Below are 21,337 nucleotides of genomic sequence, written 5' to 3'. Positions count from 1 at the left end.
ATATAATAATAATACTAAAGCATACGATTTCTACGTAATTATCCAAAATAAACAACGTGCGTATTTTACAACTAACCTCATCGAAATGTAACCGGTCAAGGAAAACCCTCCAACGCAGGACCCTAGCCTCATGCTAATCCCTGCTCTATTGTGGTAATCCAATCAACCTAACACATCGAAGCCGAGCATATACGGTTCGTTAAGTAACATACCAAAAGTTCTGACAAAATTATTTAACTCAAATAGATACAAAGATATTTCTCACCTCGCAGCTAGCAGGTACTGGTAGACGCCTCTATCTGGTGGACACCACTGGGGGAATCTCTGATAGATCTAGAACATCAACAACGGAGTGCAGCCAGTGATGCCCGTGATGACCCACTGAGCCGTCAAAGATAGGGACTGATACGTCCAGGCCAGCACAGCCGAGCCCCACGAAAATGCTCTACACTTCGTAAAGTCTCGGAGCAGTGGTAGCCAACGAAGGTGCACCAGATTGTTGAACTTGTCGGTCATCAGATACCCTTCGATCAGTAACATGATATAACACCTGGCGTACTGTCGGAGGGTCTCGGGATCGTCTGTCTGGGGCATCTGGCGAACACGATCCCGTAGCCACACAAGCTTTAGCGTGAATGACTCCTTCCTCTGAGCCGCCTGTTGTGCTGCCACGGGAGGCCTGGTGCCGAGCAGCTGCTCCACCAACGCCCACGTCTCCGTACCGTACCACCTACCAATGTCATGGAGGCACCCCACGGGGTTACCGTGGGCGTGTAGGCCCAGGTGGTATGCCACGTCCTGCAGGATGATACTAACCTCACCCCACGGGAGATGAAACGTGTGCGTCTCTGGACGCCATCGCTCCACCAGTGCCGAAATCAAGGAGTTGTCAAAAGTAAAATCCTTGAGTGGCACGGTGTCACCGAATCCGGCCTCGACAAAATACGGGACGATGGCGTCCGGTGGAGGTAAAGTATGGCTCATTCGCTGGGGCAGTAGGAGGCGAGGCCTCTGATTAATGACAAACAAAAATAATATTTAAATAATATACAATCAATTATAACTTATAAATTTTTTTTAACAATTAAAAAATTTAATTTTACCTTCTATAATATTTATCTCCCAAAAGTCTTAAGATCAATTATTTTTATTATTAATTTTACTACAAATTAAATAACATAATACAACAAAATAAAGTCCTAAATTTCTTTTAAAACAAAAATAGAAAACCTTAATAACATAAACAGTGTTATACTATAACGACATTATATTTATAAACACTAACAACATAGCACGGGAATAACAGAGTTCCAAACTGATAACATTTATGTCATACGAACCTAGCACAAGCAGATAGAGTTCTAAATTAAGTATACAGACCTAACTCCTAACTCATATACCAATGTTCCAGATCTACATGACTACCCTAACAATGCCAAAATCATTAAATTTAACAACCATAACGAAACTAACCTCGAAGTCGGCCGCCTCGGCGTAATGTGTCGTCTCATTCAGCCTGTTTATGTCCCAGTCATTTTCCACTTGGCGTGCCATCACCGCTCGGGTCAAAGGTATAGTTAGAGGGGGTTAAAAGAGAGGATAAAGATGTCGAGAAAGTGAAACTGGGGCCCGGAAGTCAGCTGTAAACGACTTTTATATATAGGAGTGTACTGGCCATATCTCGTTTACAGTGTAAACGAAATACGTGCAATGCCACCTCGTTTACACTATAAACGAGATATGGTAGGGAAATTTATTTCGGTAATTTCTCTAAAAACTATTTATTTTCGTAAATATTACATTTATTTTATTTATAAAAAAAAATCCCCGTCATGGCCGCAGCAGCAGCCACCCTCTAAGCTGTGTTTCTCAATAATAAAGTCGTCGTCAAATTTAACCAAAATAAATAAATAAATAATCGTTGTCAATGTAAATATGACAGAAATTAATTTGGTTATGGATAAAAGATTGGTGAAAAACCTGTATATGGATGTATGGTGTGTTGTCCACAAATGTGGACCTGCGTTGATCAGAAACCTGCAAAACGCAGGTAACATTTTGCAGGCATTGGAATCAGAAAAATGCAGGCCCTGCAAAACGCAGGCTGCGATTGGTGAGGGAAGGGAACCAGCAAGCAAAACATGCCCTGCATGCCGACAGGAGTAGGTGTTGACCAACTTGGAACAGCGCAAAACGCAGGATGCGTTTGCCAGCGTAGCAGAGCCAAATGCAGGTTGCGTTTTGCAGGTTCCCTAGATGCATGCGTACCACGTGTACTCGAAGGGTGTTCAGCTTGGTCCTTATAAGTGAAAAACGCAGATTGGAAGGGAAGCAAAGTTAAAAACTAGTTACTGCAAAGTGAGAAGTGAGAAATAGTTGAAGGAGAGTGAGGAAGCAAGAGTTGAGTGTGAAAGAGCTTGCTAAAGAAGAACAATTGCACGGGATAGGGAAAAAAAATGGTGCGTGACTATACCAAACCAGAAGATCATATTATTGAGTATTTGGATCATCCTCAATTTGTAAGTAATTTTTTTTAATATTTAATAATAAATATATATATTTATTCAAATTTTATTTATTTCTGTTGTAATTAGTAGTATTGGGATTATTAATATTATTATTACCAATATTATGTTGTTATTTATTTCTCATTACGGTTTAATTTTTTTAATACTGTTATTATATTATTATTGTTATTAATAGGCAAATTAAACTCTGTATTGTTAGTGACGTTGTTGTTGTTGTTGTTATTATTATTATTATTATTATTATTATTATTATAATAGTAGGTATGTTAATGAGAATAATTTATTAATAATTTTTAGGGCAATTTACATAAATAAAATTATTGATGGAAACCTTTACGCAAATACAACATTGGCAAATTTCAGACGCAAATGCAACAAACGCAATTATATATAATCCGCTACACCCTCTAGCGGAACCCAAATGCACGTAATTCGCTACATCTTGTCGCAGATTACGTTGAGGACTTTAATACTCATAAACCGCTATACCATGTAGCGGTTTATGATCATATGGTGATGAATCCTATTCCGCTACACCCTCTAGCGGATTATGAAGAGTGTGAAAACTTGGAGACATGCCTATCAATGCCAGTCTAATAGTAACAACTCATGATGTTTATGTACGAGGTTATACAAATACAGTCTTCATAAACAATAAGCCGTAGAAATATAATAGGCATCAGGCATTAACACTAACACATATTAAATTACTACATAAGTCATACAAATATAATAGTCATACAACGATTAATAGTTAAAGGAAATAAAAATGTCATAAGTCATACAAATAGGTCGAAACCAACACTAACACTAACACACCAAAGGCACTATCACTAACATCCAAAAACGTAAATTTCTACATGAGAAAATAAAATTAAAAAAACTAGAAGCACAAAGACTAGAAGTCCTACGAACTACCAGCAACGGTGGAGCCTCTCTGGGGGCAAGATCTACGCGTGTGCCCAGGCTGTCTGCAGAGCCCGCATCGCTTTGGTCGGTTAGGGTCGGCCTCATCCATATTTTTCTGGATTCTGGTAGACCTCGATCGCTCATCACGACAACGCCTCAAGCTAGGGTCCGGAATAACGGTCGAAACGTCATAAGGTGGCCAAAGTCCCTCTGGTATTGGCGGCACAAAATCCATCTGGTACACCCTGAACACCTTTTGCATGGTGTAGACCTCGTCGACATAGATAGACCAGTCAAGCCGTGACTGGGAACAACATGCAATCGCATGGCAACATGGATAATGGAGAGCCTGAAAGTATCCACAGTCGCATGTACGATCCTGAAGGGAAACTCGGTACGTCCCAAGTGAAAAGCTCCCAGTCGGTGTCGTCTCGACAATGGTGTACTCAGACTGGTGTCTATCGAATAGGGTGACAGTGAAGCACCTGGAGTCTTTCAAGTTGCGCCCCATCTCCTTCATAAAAGACTGGCAGAACTTGGCACCCTGGCCAATTGAGCCTCTGCCGTCTGACCACGAATCACAAACAACTCTGCTAGCCGACCGTATGTGGACTTCACAAGGGCGGTAACCGGAAGATTCCATGTACCCTTCAGGACAAAATTAACACACTCAGATATATTGGTCGTCATGTGACCGAATCGTCTGCCACCATCCTGGTGCTGAGTCCACTTATCATATTCTATTTTGTTCGTCCAATCACACATTGCTGGATTCTCAGTCCGCATTATATCAAACCAATAGTGAAACTCTACCTCAGTCTTCACATAAGCCGCGTTCACAAGCAAACTCTTTGCATCCGTGCCCTTGAAACTGAGTGCGAAGTTAGCTGCAACATGCCGAATACAAAATGCTCGGTATGTATGCGGGGGTAACCACCCACTGTTAGGGTTCTCTAGTGCAGCCTTGATGCCGTTGTACCTATCTGAGATGACCAGTATCCCCTGTTGCGGAGTCACATGTTGGCGCAGGTTGGTCAGGAAGAAAGACCACGACTCGGCATTTTCTCCCTCCACGAGACTGAAAGCAATAGGCAAGATGTTGGAGTTTTCATCTTGAGCGATGGCCAGAAGCAAAGTCCCTCTATACTTGCCATACAGATGAGTATCGTCTATGCTGACCAATGGCTTGCAGTGTTAGAAAGCTTCAACACAAGGAGGAAACATCCAGAAAAGACGATGAAAATAGCCCCGGTTGAGTCATCGACATCATCACCGACTCGAACCAGAGACGTCTTCAACAAGAAAACCATCCCCTCCATGGTAGACTGCACACCAAGGATCCAACGAGGTAGCTTGGCGTAGGACTCTTCCCAGTCCCCGTATATCTGTGCTACCGCCTTCTGTTTCGCCAATCACGTCTTCCTGTAAGTTGGCTTGAACCCGTACGTTCCTTCGGTAGCTTCTTGCAACACCTTTATCGATACTGCCGCATTGGCTCAAACCAGAGGAAAGATCTTCGCATAGATCACGTGATAATCAAGTTGTCCGTGGTTGCTTGATATCAATGTAGCCAAGCATGTATGTGGTCCGTTGTACCGTCGAACCTCCCAGGTTCCCTTCCGTGCTCGAAGGCTGACGCGAGTCATCCACGTGCAACCCTTCTCAAACTCCTTGCATCTCTCATGGTACTTAAGATGATTCGACTCCATCACTCTGTACTCAACACCGCGCCGAATGCTGTAATCCTTTACAGTAAGCATAGCTTCCTCCTTACTGTGGAAAGATTGGCCAACTTAAAATTCAGCTACAGAATTTCCCTTGTACAACCCTTGACCCCCAAAGGTTGGTGCTGACTCCATCGGTTGGCCGATGGCTTCCAGGTCCAGGGTAGAATAATGTACAGGTTGCCTATGTGTGCCGGCACTTGATGGTGGTTGACATGGTGCTGGGTTTGTCAGAATTTCATCATCGCTATCCCCTCTAATGTCAGCAGGCTCTTCGTCGGAATCATCCTCTAGCATCACATTTTCCACCCGATTCGGTTCCCCATCACGTCCTACATCTGGAGATGGATGAGTTGAGGTGAATACTCCAACTAGACCAGCTAGCCGATACTCCAACAAACACTCAAGTGCAACGACTGGCATCGAGGTGGAGGCACCCGCGATCGTGGTGGACTGAGGGTTTGGCGTGGATTCCCCAGAACTATCGATCCCATGTTCCAACTTCACAAACAACTCGTATATCCTTACTTCCGGAAAATTCCGACGACAATGAAACAACACCTGCATATATTCATCTGATCGTAACACGAATGTTTCATATTGCACGCCGGTTGACACAACCGCAATAGAAATCTTATAGAACAGCTTCTTCACCCACTTTGTGCCACCTGCGCCCAACTTTTGCAATATACTGCTCTTCAGATCCAACAGTGTATCAGATGACCTGATGAAAACACTCAGTGGTTTTCTATCCGTAAACTTCACACCGTGCCTCTTACTCTTTTTTATTTTTCCAGAAGAGTGCACTAACACCAAAAAGTTCTCTTCACTCTCCATTCCTCAAGTTATGAATGAGTGAAAAAATGACACTCTACACAACTTGCTAGGTATATATAGGCATGTTCCCAAGCTTCCACACTCTTCATAATCTGCTAGAGGGTGTAGCGGTTTATGAGTATTCAAGTCCTCAACGTAATCCGCGACAGGGTGTAGCGAATTACGTGCATTTGGGTTCCGCTAGAGGGTGTAGCGGATTATATATAATTGCGTTTGTTGCATTTGTGTCTGAAATTTGCCAATATATTTACGTAAAGGTTTCCTTCAATCATTTTATTTATGTAAATTGCCTTAATTTTTAATAACAATAATGTGTAATAATTTATTATTATTTTTTAGGGATTTATTATTATTTTTTATGATAATAATAATAATAATCATACTGTTACCAGTAAACGATTTTTTTAATAATGTTTAATTAAAAAAATTATTATGTTTAATACTTTAGTAATATTTTGTAATAATAATTAATACTGTATGTTAATAACAAATCGTTTAGGTTATAGATAATATAATAAATGGTTATTATTATTATTGTTATTATTGTTATATTTGAGTAATTATTATTATAATTAGAGTATTATTATGATTATTTTATAATACTGGTTATGATAGTGAGAATAAGTTATTATTAGTTTTTAATAATTAATAATATTGTTTAATAAATAATAGACAAATATTTATTAATTTTTAATAATTTATTATTATGTTTTAAGATAATAATAATAATAATGTTTAGTTGTTGTTGTTAATTTTTTTTGAACAAATTATTAACCGATATTATTTAGAATTTAATAATTATTTTTTTTTGCAGGCTATCAGAAATTTGTTGCCCAGAAAATTGGATCTGCCAGATACCTTTAACGAGGTAGCTGCAGCGACATTGGCATTGACTGGGTTTCAACACATTTCGCGAATAGTCGAAATGAGAGGTCATTCTGCACTACTGAGTGCTTTGGTGGAACGCTGGAGGCCGAAAACTCATACATTTCATCTTCCGGTCGGTGAAGTGATGGTGAAGCTGGAAGATGTGAGCTATATTCTTGGTCTCCCGATTAATGGAGAGGCCGTTACAGGTAGATCAGATAGCAGCCACCAGTTTTTGGTGGAGAACTGCATTGCGTGTTTTGGTCGGGAGCCCGGTCCGGACGATCACGTGTTCAGGAAGGTTAATATTGCTTGGGTCCGACGGTGCAGAGACATCGAGCCGTGTGATACTCAGGAGTCTCTCGAGCGGTACGTCCGGGTGCACATTTTCTGCGTGCTCGGAACAATTGTGTTTCCGAATAAGTCGACTGTTTCACTGAACTCGAAGTTTCTACCGCTACTTCGGAATTTCCACCGGATTTCAGGGTATAGTTGGGGGGCAGCCAGTCTGGCACACCTATACAGATCGTTGTGTCGTGTCTCACGATACAACTGCAAGGAAATGGATGGCCCACTGATACTGCTTTTTGTTTGGGCGTGGGAGCGTATGCCGTTCCTGGCACCTATACCCCGCGATCAACTCGGCGATATTGGTATTCCACTAGTGCAACGGTATTGGCTTTTATCGTTATTGTTATTGTTATTGTTATTATTATTATTATTTTGTTCTTCTTATTAATATTGTTATTCTATTTTCGTTAGGTGGAGTCATTGGCACCAACATATGAGATATATACGGCGGCCTACTACGCATTTTAAGTGAGGACTCGACGACATGGGAGTTGACGACGTAAGTTGTACCATTAATGTCCAATATTTTTATTCAGAATAATAGTTTTTCTAATCGGCCTCTTGGTAACTATTGTACAGTTTATATGGCGGCCATATATGGGAGTGGAAATTCTGGATGTCCTCGCTCCCCATATGGTTATGTGATCTATCCAGTCGCCTCTAGTGTCATTCGAGTGCATAGAATGGCACCCGACAGACCGGGTCAGACGACAGTTCGGGATGCAGCAGCTACCACCAGGCCCCGCAGCGTTGCCTTCACCTACGACATGCGCATCACCATCAGTCAGACAAGGCAAATAAAATAAACAATGTAGGAAACTTGAGTTAATAATCATAACATATACGTATTCGCATACTCAGGAAATTTCGGGTCATGCATGGCTTCGAGATCTAGAGTCCGCATAAAAGACGGAACACCAAACGGGTGCTGGCTTACAATCGCATTCGCTTCATTTTGTACCTCCGGATTGCCTGCCAAGTCTCCATTATCGTTTTCATTATCGACTTCATAGTTAGCTTCGAACTCCTCTTCACTGTCATTATTATCTTCTTCCCAATCTATATCCACAAGCTCATCAACATTGACCTCCTCGCCGACTGCACCGACCCTGACTGCTATTCAAACTCAACGTACAACTCTATCATCGGCACGTGAAATCGGGTTTGTTGATAAATACAGAACATCTGCTGCATACTGACGATGTCAGTGATGGGCATTAACTGAAACTGTATTAGCCCACCAAATACTTGCACAGGACTTCTGTATAAAAGGTTGCTTACCCTTTTCAAAATGTGGCTTTGAATGTTATTACAAAGCCCATTTTGTAACTCGACAAACCTCATGGTACATGGAATAGGAAATGACAACGGACATTCACAAACAAAAGTCACTCCTTCATGTGTGTTTGGTATAACTTCACCGTTATAATATACTCGCAAATTTGCAATATTTTCCATAACTTCAACCTCACCTACTCCAATTTTTTTGACACACCTAACTGCCAAAAAAACTAAGAACTACAACATATGTATTCGAAAGAAGAGTATGATGAGTAAAATAGGAGTGAGGCCGTTTAATTTGGGTGAGGAGTGCTTCGTATTTATAGGCAGGTCTCTTCATTAAAATATTTTTTCTCAACAAACGCAACCTGCGTTTTTCATTTTTCAAAAAAATAATCTGACAACGCGAAAAACGCAGCCTACGTTTTGCGTTTCCCCCAAAAAAAGCTAACACTCAGCACAAAACGTAATCTGCGTTTTGTTATTACGAAAAAAAAATTTTAACCCATCACAAAACGCAGGCCGCGTTTGGGTTGAAACAAATAAAAAAAGAATTTGAAAAGCCTTCAGAAAGCAAAACGCAGCCCACGTTTGTTCCCTTTCCTGAACAAAAAAACAAAAAACAAAAACAGGCCAAAAGTAAAACGCAGGTAACCTTTTACACCTGACACCATAGCAGGAAAAAATTTGTTCATGCATCCATTACATTGAACAACACCAAGCTTTGTTCCATATAAAAAAAATGAGCCTAAATATGAATGGGACCAGGTCAATAATTTGTCAAAGAATAAAATATTATTTTTGTTTTTAATGTTTGGAGTAAATTTTAAAGTTATTTTTTTATAAATAGAGATTTTTACTCATTATGAAATATTAGTAAAATGACTAATACATGAACTTGTGAAAAAAAAAAAAATACATATACAATAAAGTATAGATTATATCTTTTGTCTCTAATGTATTGAAATTCTTTAATATTTAGTTTAGTTAAACTTTATTTTTAATTTCATTCTACAATAATATCAAATTTTTACGGCAGATAATTATTCAATTATGTATTTAAATTTATTTTTAATCACATTATTTATTTCTAAGTGAATTTATTTTTAATTAAGAACAAAATTAAAAAATAAATTAAGTAATTATTTATCGTAAAAAAATTGAAATTATTGAAAAAAAGATTAATAAAAAAGTAAAATTTTTTTCTTTTTCGCAAGTCTATGTATCGTTTTTGTCCTCAATGTTTTCGTCCTATTTAAGTTCTTAATGTTTTAAAATCGTCTTAATTTTATCCGGCCGTTAATTTCTAAAATGGTTGAGACTTAAATAAGACGATTTAAACGTTAAAAAAAAAAAGACAACTTTAAAACTTACCCCAAAAATTAAAAAAAAAATACTTTATTCATTTGCCAAAACAACAAACATCACATGTATATTTACGAAGATAAACATACAACATACGCATCCTGTACCTATACAGGCAAACTTTTTGGATAACTTTATTCTTACCCATCATTTAAGCGCAAAAAGGTAATTAATTAAGTACCCTATACACTTCAATTATTACAGCACTCTCAAAGTCTAAAAAGCTCAATCCATTTTATCAATACAATTTTACAAACGGAAGACTTTCACATATACCAGTGTATTTGACTGGTACATTGGTATACAATAAATAATAACCATTTAGATACTAATTAAAAAATAGAAACTGTTGAAATGTTAGAAAAAATAACTGAAGTATATTTTAGAAAATTCAGAATATGGTGTGTAATGAACTTGTCTTATAGGTTGTAGATGAATATTGTAAAAAAATTGTGTGTCCTCTCTTGATGGGTTATACTATTATAGCATTGATGATTTATAAATGACTCTTGGTTCAGCTAGGTTAACTATGTTTGAATTTAGGACCAATGCTTTATTATAGGTCTCTTTTTCTGAAAAAAATGGGCCTCTGTAACTGAAAATGCAATTTTGTCATTAGACTAGTATAGTGATTTAATTTAGATTTTGTGATGAAATATATATTAGTGTTTAAATTAAGAAAATAGTTAGAATATATATGTCTAATTAAGAAAATAGTTGTCATTAGACTAGTCTAATGTTATTAACCATTAAAATTATTATTTTTTGTCCTATTATTTCAAGTATTACACAAGTATTATAATACATTATAATATAAAATTTTTGGTTCTGAGATTAAGAAAAAGTAATCCTTTATCATATCGGTATAATTAAAAAAGTGAGATTCAAGCAAATAATATTTTTAACAATATAAAAATTATTAACTAATATAATAAAAGAAATTATTAGAGAAAGATAGATTTAATGTATTTTTTTATAAAAAATACTAGAGGAGTATCAAAGTTTATTATTTTTGTCCATCAATTAGTTATCAATATTTAAAAGTATGAGATAAAGAATATTATTGCGCTATTAGACTAAAAAAAATTAAATTAATGATTAAATAATAACTAAAAATAATAAATTATTATACACCCCTAACATTTATTTTATTTTATTTCTAAAATAGTCTTTATCATATGTATATGGATAAAAAAATATTATTTTTTTTCATTTACAAAACTTAAACCCAAAATTTTTTAATTAAAGAATAAGATATTCATATACTCATCACTTTTACTAATATTGTATTGTAATAATTATATATATTTAATAAATAAAAAGAAATTAAAAAAAATACTTTTATACCTATTAATTCATTAGTTCATATATCTATCTATTAATAATATATTAAAATAAAACTTAAAATAGTCTTTAAATACATTATTATTTTTGTCCTAAACCAAACCAACCAGTACATTTATGTCCACCAATTCAAACACAACAAATTCCAATCTATTTTTCCAATGTGGTTATCTGTTCCCATTATATCTGGGCTTGTATTCACAGAGTCCATCAGCATCTATCCAGAGTTGTCTCTATTATATAATTTCTAAGTTTTTATGTAAAAAAAAGTTTGAATTTCAATATCTATATCTTTTTTTATTTTTTTTATTTGCGCACCCAGTCCTTTATAATTTAAAGCCCTCTCTTGTGGCAAAAATGGTTGTTGTTCGTTCACCTTCCAGTATCCGTTCTGTGCTTGAGGACAGGCTTTGACACCAATTTCTAACTAAGGTCAAGGACGTCCTCTCAATGCTCTAACGCCCACACCGGATATGGACCGAACTGTCTCATGACGTTCTGAACCCAGCTCACGTACCGCTTTAATGGACGAATAGCCCAACCCTTGAAACATACTACAGTCCCAGGTGACGAAGAGCCGACATCGAGGACTCTATTATGGCTGGCTTATTAATACAAGTCATTATTTAGTTTTACACTTTTATTCACTGATTTATTATTCTTAGGTGTCTTTTTTCTATTTTTTTATGGACTTTTTCATTAATATACACCATAGAAAAAGACAAAAACTTTACTGGCCACCGATTCGTACATAGTATACCGCTCTATCAATAAAATGACTGGCAAAAATTTTCCTTTACAATAATGATCAATGATATCTTTTAGTACAGTACGGATGGATATATAATTTTTAAAAAAGTGTTAGAGGATTAGTAAATTTTGTGATTTATAATTATTAATTAGTCATTATTAATATTTTTAATAATGTAAAATTTTATCTAATAATATAAAATTATTCATTTTTATTTTACAAATTAAATACTGACTAAATTTTAATAAAAATACTGTACTCTAGACTTTTTTTATATTTTATCCTCCCATGCGTTCCACGCGAAATGCTCGAAGGTCAAGATTAATATTTCTTAAGATACCTTTTCATTCTTTTTAAGAAAAAGAAAGATTATTTAACTATCAACCAACAATCAGTATTAAGTATATATTAAAAATAAATTAATATATATATATAATAACTTATTTTAATAATTAATTTTAATATATAAATAATATTTTTAATCAAATAAATATGTACATAAGCACCTTTATTCCTATTTCAGTAGTGGCGGAGCCTTTTAGAAAAATAGAGCAATAGTCCCCAATGAATTCGTAGACTTTATTTTAAGAGATCTGCTATATATACAAATTTTTTTGGCTTACAAATTATATAAGTTGCTCCAAGTCTAAAAAAAAAAAAAAAAAATACGCGTTCCTTCAACATTCACTCTTCATCTTCTTTCTCAATCAAAACGTAAACCATCAAGAAAAAAATACGCGCCCCTTTCACAATATGTTCACTCTTCCTCTTCTTCCTCAATCAAAACGCAAACCATCAAGATTCAAGGGACATTCAAAACAAATTACTACGATTCTGTAGAAACGTTTCAACTCCTCGCAAAGAGTAGAAGAAATTAAGAAAAAAAGATACAAATCTCCATAAAAAATCACCAGAAAAAAGGAAGAAACATTATTCAAGGTACTGTTTACTGTTCTTCTAGGTTTTTCTTCTAGATTGTCTCTGTCATGTGCCTCATCCTTAACCAGCAAAACATTAAAAGATTTCAAGAAGAAATATACTGTCTTCTCATGTTTTGAGTGTATTTCTTAAATCTTTTGGGTGTATTTCTTAAATCCTTTGGGTGTATTTCTGTAATCTTTTGGGTGTATTTTTATAATCCTTTCTGTAATCATTTGGGTGTATTTCTGTAACCGTTTGGGTGTATTTCTGTAATCGTTTGGGTGTATTTCTGAAGTTCCATTATCTTCAAAACGATTTTAAAGTTTGATTTCAAAAACCATGAAAATCGAAAAAAACGAAGTAAAGAGAGAACGCATGAAGGAAATCTAATAAATTTGGCAAGAAACTCGAAAAAAGAAACGAAATCTTTTAAAAAATGGAAGTTATATATTTGTGCGTTGATTGATTTGAATTGATTTAAAATTCTGTTAGAAAGGCACGTAACAAGCAGCGCGTTTAATGGGTGAGTTTCGTTCAGACTTGTAAAACTTGTAAATACAAAACACTTGTATGTAGAGATTAATCTTTATTTTAAAAGCAAAATTCAACCGTTTAAATGCATAAACGAAAAAAAATTTAATTAACTCATCTTGACGACTCTAATTTTATGTTCTAAAAAACACAATAAGCTTATGGAACAACGCTGAATCATAAAAACTACAACAAAAGTAATATTGCTATTTCTATTATAATTTTTGATGATGTCATTTTACATATTACTGCTCATAATTTTTTATACTGTATTTTTACATAAATTTATAAAAGAACAAATTATTAAAATAAGAATGAGAATATATTTATTATCAAATATCTGCTACAAAAATTACAAGACCTTAAATAATTTAATTTGTGGGCCACATACTCACAATAAATAGAATTAAGAAAAAAAATTAAATATCAATATGTTAACTATATATTATTAAAAGTCACTCATCAAAATCAATTATTAATATAAAATACACATTAAATATAAATTAAATAATATATATATATTTATATATAAATATATAATAACTATATTTTAATCATTAATTTTAACGTCCAAACAATATTTTTTAACCAATAATGGAGATGGCACATATACAATTATTGAATCTTTGATGTGGTGATGTGTAACTATGTGGTCTATAAATAATTAACTATATTTGTTACAAAAAGTAAGACAACTACCATTATTGCACCATGCCTGAACAAGCTATCAATAACAAGAAGCTTCACATTGCTGTGTTTCCATGGCTTGCTTTTGGTCACATAATTCCATTCTATGAGCTTGCAAAACTCATAGCTCAAAAGGGTCACAAAGTTTCATTCATTTCCACACCTAGAAATATCAAACGCCTCCCTAAACTACCTTCAAATTTGCAACCTTTGGTGGAGTTCATAGAACTTCCTTTGCCCCACGTAGAAAATCTCCCTCAAAATGCAGAGTCAACTTTGGATGTTCCACACCATATAGTACCATACCTTAAGAAAGCTTTTGATGGTCTTCAAGGACCTTTGACTAAGTTTCTAGAGAGTTCCACTCCTCATTGGCTCTTATATGACTTTGCACCTTTTTGGTTACTACCAATATGTTCTAACCTTGGTATCTCATGCATTTACTTTTGTATCTTTTGTGCATTTGTTGAATATTTCTGTTTGGATTCCATTCTAATAAGGGCACATAGCAACTCCATTGAAGAAATAGCTAAGCCTGTGTATGACTTCCTAAGTCAACAAAATGAATCTGGGGTCACAGATGCATTCAGACTCCAAGAAATCGTCGTCGGAGCCGCTGCCGTCGCTATAAGAAGTTGCACGGAGGTTGAAGGTGAGTCTCTAAAGAATCTTGAACGTGTATGCAAGAAACCAATTATTCCGGTTGGGTTATTGCCACCTTTACCACAAAGCAATGATGAAGACAACAACAATGATGACAAGGATGAAAATTGGCCCAAAATTCTTAAGTGGTTAGATAAAAAAGAAAAAGGGTCAGTGATTTATGTAGCATTTGGAAGTGAGGTTAAACTAAGTGATGAGGAATTCAATGAGATAGCTATGGGATTAGAATTATCTAATTGTCCATTTTTTTGGGCTTTAAAACGGAAAAATAGTCCTAATAACGATGTCAGTAGTCCAATGGAGACAAATAATAAAAGTGGAATTATATGGAATAATTGGGTACCACAATTAAAAATATTAACACATAAATCTATTGGAGGGTTTTTGAGTCATTGTGGTTGGAGTTCCATAATAGAGTCTCTTGAATTTGGTTGTCCACTTATTTTGTTGCCCTTCTCAAGGGAGCAAGAGTTGAATGCTATGGTTATGGAAGGAATAAAAGTAGGGGTGAAAGTGGAAAGAAATGAAAATGACGGAAAATTCACAAGATATTCCATAGCCAAGGCATTGAGAGCTTTGATGTTGGAAGAGGAAGGAAAGAGTTGTAGAAGCCATGCAGAGGAGAAGATCAAGATATTTGGGAACAAAGAGCTGCATCAAAAGTACATAGATGAATTTGTTGATTTTATGGAAATCCATGGGCCTAACATTAGTTAATAATATTTCTATTATGTCTTAATGTATTTAAGAGTTCATTTATGATTCTCTTCTTTTTTTTTCTTCGGCTATATTATGTGTTATTATTAAAAAAAAAAACATTGTATGGTTTTTTTTAAATGTGTTTTTTCTTTAAAAAATTAGAATTTAACTAACATATTCTCTAAGGGTACATGATAAAGTTATCATTAGTAAAAAATTTTAAATATTTTTAATGGCCATGTTGGGAGAGAAGTGAATGGATATGAGAGTATTTACGGAGGCCATGGTTTCGGGGTAATCAATACCGAGGGTAAAACTATTTTGGACTTTTCCTCAACCTTTGATCTTCTCATCGCAAATACATGTTTTAAAAAGAGAGACGAACATCTTATAACCTATAAGAGTGGCATGACAAGCTCTCAAATCGACTTCTTCTTGTTGAGGAGAGTCGACCGGAAATTTTGCATTAACTGTAAAATTATCCCGGGAAAGAGTTTGACAACACAACATAAGGTGCTCGTCATGGATTTTCGCGTTGAGCAAAAGTTGAGGAAAAGATATCATACGAAGAACCCAAGGACGAGGTGGTGGCGGATGAAAGGCGAGGAACAAAGAAGCTTCCTAAGACGGGTAGAAGAAGAGACAAAGTGGGATGGGAATGGAAGCGCGGAAGAGATGTGGAGGGAGATGGCATAAGTTATTAGAAGAACAGCAAAAGAAAGTTTTGGTGAATCTAAAGGAATAGGACCAAGAGACAAGGAGTCCTGGTGGTGGAATGCGAGTATACAAGAAAAGATAAAGATAAAAAGGGAATGCTTTAAAGAGTGATCTTTATGCCGCAATGCAGATAATTGGAAAAAATATAAGGCGGCTAAGAAAGAGACAAAAGTGGCTGTAAGTGAAGCAAGAACAAGAGCATATGAGGGTCTCTACCAGTCTTTGGGCACGAAAGAAGGAGAAAAAGGTATATATAGAATCGCAAAGAGTCGGGAAAGAAGAACGAGAGATTTGGATCAGGTTAAGTGCATAAAGGATAAGGATGGAGAGGTATTGGCTCAAGAGGAGAAGATTAATAAAATGTGGAAGAGCTACTTCTACGAGTTATTTAATGAGGGACAGAAGACTCTTCCGAGCCTTGGTCGATTATGCACAAGGGAAGAAGATCAAAACTTTGACTACTATCGAAGGATTCGAGACTTCGAGGTAAAAGAGGCTCTAAAGCAGATGAAAAATGGCAGGGCAGTAGTACCTGATAATATCCCGATTGAGGTTTGGAAGGGTCTTGGAAAAAAAGGCATCAACTGGTTAACCATGCTTTTTAATGAGATTTTAAGGTCAAAGAAAATGCCTGATGAGTGGAGAAAGAGCACCTTGGTACCTATCTACAAGAACAAGGGGATATACAAAGTTGCGGAAACTATAGAGGGATTAAGCTTATGAGTCATACTATGAAGTTATGGGAAAGGGTGATAGAACGGAGGTTGAGAAAAGAGACACAAGTAACAGAGAACCAATTTGGATTTATGCCAGGCAGATCTACCACTGAAGCGATATACCTATTAATATAAGAAGGATGATGGAGAGGTATTGTAGTAATAAAAGGGATCTACATATGGTGTTTATTGATTTGGAAAAAGCGTATGATAGGGTACCAAGGGAGGTCTTATGGAAGGTTTTAGAAAAGAGGAGAGTAAGGATCGCATATATTCGGGCAATTAAAGACATGTATGATGGGGCCACAACTAGTGTGAAGACTCAAGGTGGTGTGACAGAGAAATTCTCTATTGGTATAGGATTACACCAGGGATCATCCTTAAGTCCATACCTTTTCACATTAGTCTTGGAAGTACTCACAGAGCACATCCAAGAGTCTGTGCCATGGTGCATGCTTTTTGCCGATGATATTGTCCTTATGGGAGAGTCAAGGAAAGACCTAAATAAGAAGTTGGAGTTATGGAGAGAAGCTCTAGAAGTGTATGGTCTGCGCATAAGCCGTAGCAAGACGGAATATATGGAATGTAAGTTCAATCTGAGAAGGGAAAACCCCAATATAGAGGTGAAGATTGGAGAAAACATCCTACGAAAAGTTAAAAGTTTTAAGTATCTTGGGTGCATCATACAGGATAATGGAGAGATTGAACATGATGTAAATCATAGGATCCAAGCAGGTTGGTCAAAATGGCGGAGTGCATCTGGTTTTATATGCGACAAAAAAGTGCCTTTAAAACTTAAAGGTAAATTCTATCGCACCGCTATAAGACCGGCTATGCTGTATGGTACGGAGTGTTGGGCGGCTAAAGGGGAGCACGAACATAAGCTGAGTGTGGCAGAGATGAAGATGTTGAGATGGATGAGAGTGGTCATACGCGATTGGATAAAATAAGGAATGAAGATATAAGGGAGAGAGTTGGAGTAGCACCCATTATGGAGAAGATGGTTGAATCGCGTCTCAGGTGGTTTGGACATGTGAGAAGAAGACCGATAGAACATCCAGTCAGGAGGGTGGATGAGATAGTAGATGGACAAAGGGCGAAAGGCAGAGGAAGACCTAAGAAGACCATCCATGAAGTGGTCAAACGAGATCTACATGTAAACAGTCTCTCTGTAGACATGATACATGACAGAGCACAATAGCGTCGTTTGATTCATGTAGTCGACCCCACTTAGTGGGACAAGGCTTTGTTGTTGTTGTTGTAAAATAAATATATTGAAAAATTAATTTTTTTATATTTTCAACTAAAACTTTCTTAATTTGTAAAATTTAGCTAAATCCAAAACATTATATGTTAATTATAAAATATTTTTATATTAGATTCATAAATTTCTGTGTTAATTTTAAAATTTTTTTCTGTTATTTAAAAAATTATCTCTTTAGAGTTTTGATTGTAAAAATATATGTCTGTCTTTCATTCCATCATTTATTTATTTATTTATATAAAAGTTAAATATAATATATCTAATATATGTTACTCCATTATTTAGTGACAATTCTAATAATTGCCAGTAAAATCTTTTCATGGCTGCAAACAATGTATAAGTTTGAGCGACTATTTTTTTGATAATTTATATAATCACTAAAAATAATTTTAAAATTATAAAATTATTTATTTTTAGTTATTATTATTATTATTTTTACTAATTATGAGGTTTATATGCATGGGTACCAATAATAATAAATAAAGCTCACTAACAAATGTGTTTCTTTCAGAATTTTTAATTTTTCCCACAAATATTTTCTTCCTACAAATATAAAATTTTTATTCTCACCCTGAAAAGTAGCTATTTAATATTTTTAAAAAATCAACATTTGAAATTATTTATTATACCCATAAAAAATGCATATAATAAAACAAATATATCCGTTTTAAAAATAATTTTCAACAATTTATAGTACTAACAAACAAGATTTTATTAGTACCGAGTATAGTATTTTTCAAATGTAATATTTCTAAAAATTAATTTTTAACCTTAAATTAAACAATCGTTAAAATCTCGCGTTCATAAGTATGCAAAATAAACAGATAATAACTATATGAGAGTCACTTAGATAAAGATGTTAAAAACGTCTTTTTATAAAGATGTTTTTAATAATTAAAATTTAACACATATAATCGATTAAATCGTGTTATTTTTGTCAAAATTAGGCTAGACAAATTGATCTAACCGAAAAATGATGAATCAAATCTTGAACTGGTCTAAATTAATATTATTTTTTATTGAAAATAACTACAATATCCTATTATAGAAAATGACTAAAATACTTCTATTATATATATTAATTTTGAGAATTCTAAATTTTAGTTCTTTATTTTTCTATCGTAGGATTAGGATTTAGAATTTTTTAAATTAATATATATATATATATATAATAAGAGTATTTTAATTATTTTCTATAATAAAGGTATTGTAGTCATTTTTTATAAAAAATAATATTAATTTAGATCAGTTCAAAATTTGATTCACCATTTTTTCGGTTAAATCAATTTATCTAACCTAATTTTGACAAAAATAACATAATTTAATCGATTATATATATTAAATTTTAATTATTAAAAAATATTTTTAAAAAAAGATGTTTTAAACGCCTTTATCTGAGTAGTTCCCTAACTATATATATATATATATATATATATATATATATATATATATATCGTGGTTTACAGTCACACATCTCACATCTGCGGCTTATTGCTCAAATGAATAGTTTATTTTTAATTTAATTAATTAGTTAATTAATATTTTGAACACTAATAAAGTTACACTAAAAAATTGATATTTAATTTAGGAGTAAATGCCCAAATTGGTCCCTGAAATTTAAATCGGTATTCAATTCAGTCCTTTATTTTTCTAAATGACCAAATAAATCCCTAAAATTGAGAAACGTGCGTCCCCGTTAGTCCCTCCCAGAATTGCCGTCTTAACGTTGCTGATGTGGAACGTTAACTGCCATGTGGGCATTCCAGCTGGATGCTGATGTGTGCCAAGGTTGAATTTGTTTCAAATTGGTATCTGGAATTGCCTAATATTACCCAAATTAGTCCGTTGCAATTATAAAACCCTAATTTTCTTGTCTTCTTCGATTCTCCTTCTCTTCTCCGACTCTCCTTCTCTTCTGTTCGACCTCTCTTCTTCGCCGTAAAACCCAAATTGATTTCTTGTCTGTGTGAGTGATGATGGGTGGTGGCGAGAAAAGCCAAAGTAGCTTAAGTAGGAACAACGCTGCAGGCAGACCTTATGGCAACAAAGGAATGCGAAATAGAGGGGAGGTAAGAACGGTGTTTTCTGTTATTGCGGGCTTCGAACGGTGATGAAGCACTCAACAACTGCAGAAAATCCTGGTAGACCATTTTATGGTTGTCCGAACTATGAGGTAAGGTTATGGCTGTGAAGAAAATGTTAAGATGGTTTGAGTTTGAGTTTGGATTCACCTGCATTTTTTACTTTGCAGTATGGAATTCACTGTAATTTTTTTCGCTGGGCTGATGGATGTGAAGATCAAGTTTCTGCAGCACCCATTCCACTAGAAGTTTTGCATGAGTTAAGTTGGAGGATGACAAGCTTGGAGAGTGATGTTAAGACCGTGAAGATGATGACAATGATGCTGCTGGCTTTTGTTGTTACTTTTGGTGTGTGTTTAGGTTTTAGTTTGTTGGGGTTTATATTCAACAAATGATGATAATGTTATGAAATTTTAAATTTCTTAAGTGGTATGTAATGTCTTGATGAAGATGGAATGAAATGAAATGAAACACTAATTTGACATGAGTTCAACTCTTGATGCTGCACTTATTCTGCTAAAAATTGTGTTCAACTAAACCAGAAAGAGATAAATCACAACATGAACTAAACCAAAAGCTTCATTAATTTAAGATAACTAATACCGGAACATGGAACAAGTGTTGTTTGTGCTAAAGCACATTGTGCATAATATAGTATCACAACCCAAAGCATCATACGCCATAACAACATTCAAAGGCCATACATACAAGTTTGATAGGTTACATTAAAAAAAGGCAGAATTCTTTAAGCATAACATTCAGCTACAACAACATGAACTCAAAAAGCCACCACACTTTGTGCTGGTTAGACAGTTTTCCTTGGTGGGTTGAATCCTGGATTTGGAACAAATTTCAAGAAGGAGGCAAGTTTTTCAGAGGTTGCTGCACTAGCTCCCTGAATAGTCTCTCTTGAAATCTCAGTCGGATTTGGAGCAGCCGCAGCAGTAGCAGCAGTGGATGAAGTTGTCCTCTTGACAGGGAGTTTGTCTATGCGTCTCTCACATTTAGTTCTCAGATGGCCTTTCTTTGCAGTCTTTGTAGTCTTTACAGCCTATGATATCAACAACAACAATACAAGTGTCATTATATGGATTTGTTTGT

The 21,337-nt window shown here is 35.0% G+C and overlaps 4 protein-coding genes across 4 annotated transcripts; 1 reads left to right on the top strand and 3 right to left on the bottom strand.

Moving 5' to 3' along the window:
- Positions 1-333: 333 nt before the first annotated feature.
- On the bottom strand, positions 334-1,554 carry LOC140178764 (protein MAIN-LIKE 1-like). Its single transcript, XM_072216009.1, has 3 exons — positions 1,474-1,554; positions 1,231-1,254; positions 334-1,011 (listed from the first exon to the last, which is right to left on the bottom strand). The coding sequence occupies exons 1-3, from the start codon at positions 1,552-1,554 to the stop codon at positions 334-336; spliced, it is 783 nt and encodes a 260-aa protein (XP_072072110.1).
- Positions 1,555-3,435: 1,881 nt separating this feature from the next.
- On the bottom strand, positions 3,436-3,948 carry LOC112743302 (uncharacterized). The gene has a single exon (XM_025792519.1). The coding sequence runs from the start codon at positions 3,946-3,948 to the stop codon at positions 3,436-3,438; it is 513 nt and encodes a 170-aa protein (XP_025648304.1).
- Positions 3,949-3,953: 5 nt separating this feature from the next.
- LOC114925240 (uncharacterized) lies at positions 3,954-5,197 on the bottom strand. Its single transcript, XM_029292539.1, has 3 exons — positions 5,034-5,197; positions 4,711-4,920; positions 3,954-4,611 (listed from the first exon to the last, which is right to left on the bottom strand). Exons 1-3 carry the CDS (start codon positions 5,195-5,197, stop codon positions 3,954-3,956), a joined length of 1,032 nt encoding a protein of 343 aa, XP_029148372.1.
- An 8,888-nt stretch (positions 5,198-14,085) lies between these two features.
- Positions 14,086-15,518, top strand: LOC112744425 (putative UDP-rhamnose:rhamnosyltransferase 1). The gene has a single exon (XM_025794045.3). The coding sequence runs from the start codon at positions 14,121-14,123 to the stop codon at positions 15,474-15,476; it is 1,356 nt and encodes a 451-aa protein (XP_025649830.1). The 5' UTR covers positions 14,086-14,120; the 3' UTR covers positions 15,477-15,518.
- Positions 15,519-21,337: the final 5,819 nt, after the last annotated feature.

This window comes from Arachis hypogaea, chromosome 14 (assembly GCF_003086295.3).
Source record: "Arachis hypogaea cultivar Tifrunner chromosome 14, arahy.Tifrunner.gnm2.J5K5, whole genome shotgun sequence".
In the NCBI taxonomy this organism is placed as follows: domain Eukaryota; kingdom Viridiplantae; phylum Streptophyta; class Magnoliopsida; order Fabales; family Fabaceae; genus Arachis; species Arachis hypogaea.
The sequence above is the reverse complement of the archived record's forward strand: the minus strand, read 5'-3'. Positions and strand labels throughout refer to the sequence as shown.

Excerpts from the sequence above, each read along its gene's own strand:
- LOC140178764 (XM_072216009.1), bottom strand. The coding sequence starts at position 1,554 with ATGGCACGCCAAGTGGAAAATGACTGGGACATAAACAGGCTGAATGAG. Across the intron at positions 1,255-1,473 it reads CCGAGGCGGCCGACTTCGAG|TATAACACTGTTTATGTTAT; the intron begins GTTAGTTTCGTT and ends ATGTCGTTATAG. Across the intron at positions 1,012-1,230 it reads ACACTGTTTATGTTATTAAG|AGGCCTCGCCTCCTACTGCC; the intron begins GTTTTCTATTTT and ends GTCATTAATCAG.
- LOC112743302 (XM_025792519.1), bottom strand. The coding sequence starts at position 3,948 with ATGGGGCGCAACTTGAAAGACTCCAGGTGCTTCACTGTCACCCTATTC.
- LOC114925240 (XM_029292539.1), bottom strand. The coding sequence starts at position 5,197 with ATGCTTACTGTAAAGGATTACAGCATTCGGCGCGGTGTTGAGTACAGA. Across the intron at positions 4,921-5,033 it reads GGAACCTGGGAGGTTCGACG|TATCGATAAAGGTGTTGCAA; the intron begins GTACAACGGACC and ends CCAATGCGGCAG. Across the intron at positions 4,612-4,710 it reads GACGTCTCTGGTTCGAGTCG|CATAGACGATACTCATCTGT; the intron begins GTGATGATGTCG and ends GCCATTGGTCAG.
- LOC112744425 (XM_025794045.3), top strand. The coding sequence starts at position 14,121 with ATGCCTGAACAAGCTATCAATAACAAGAAGCTTCACATTGCTGTGTTT.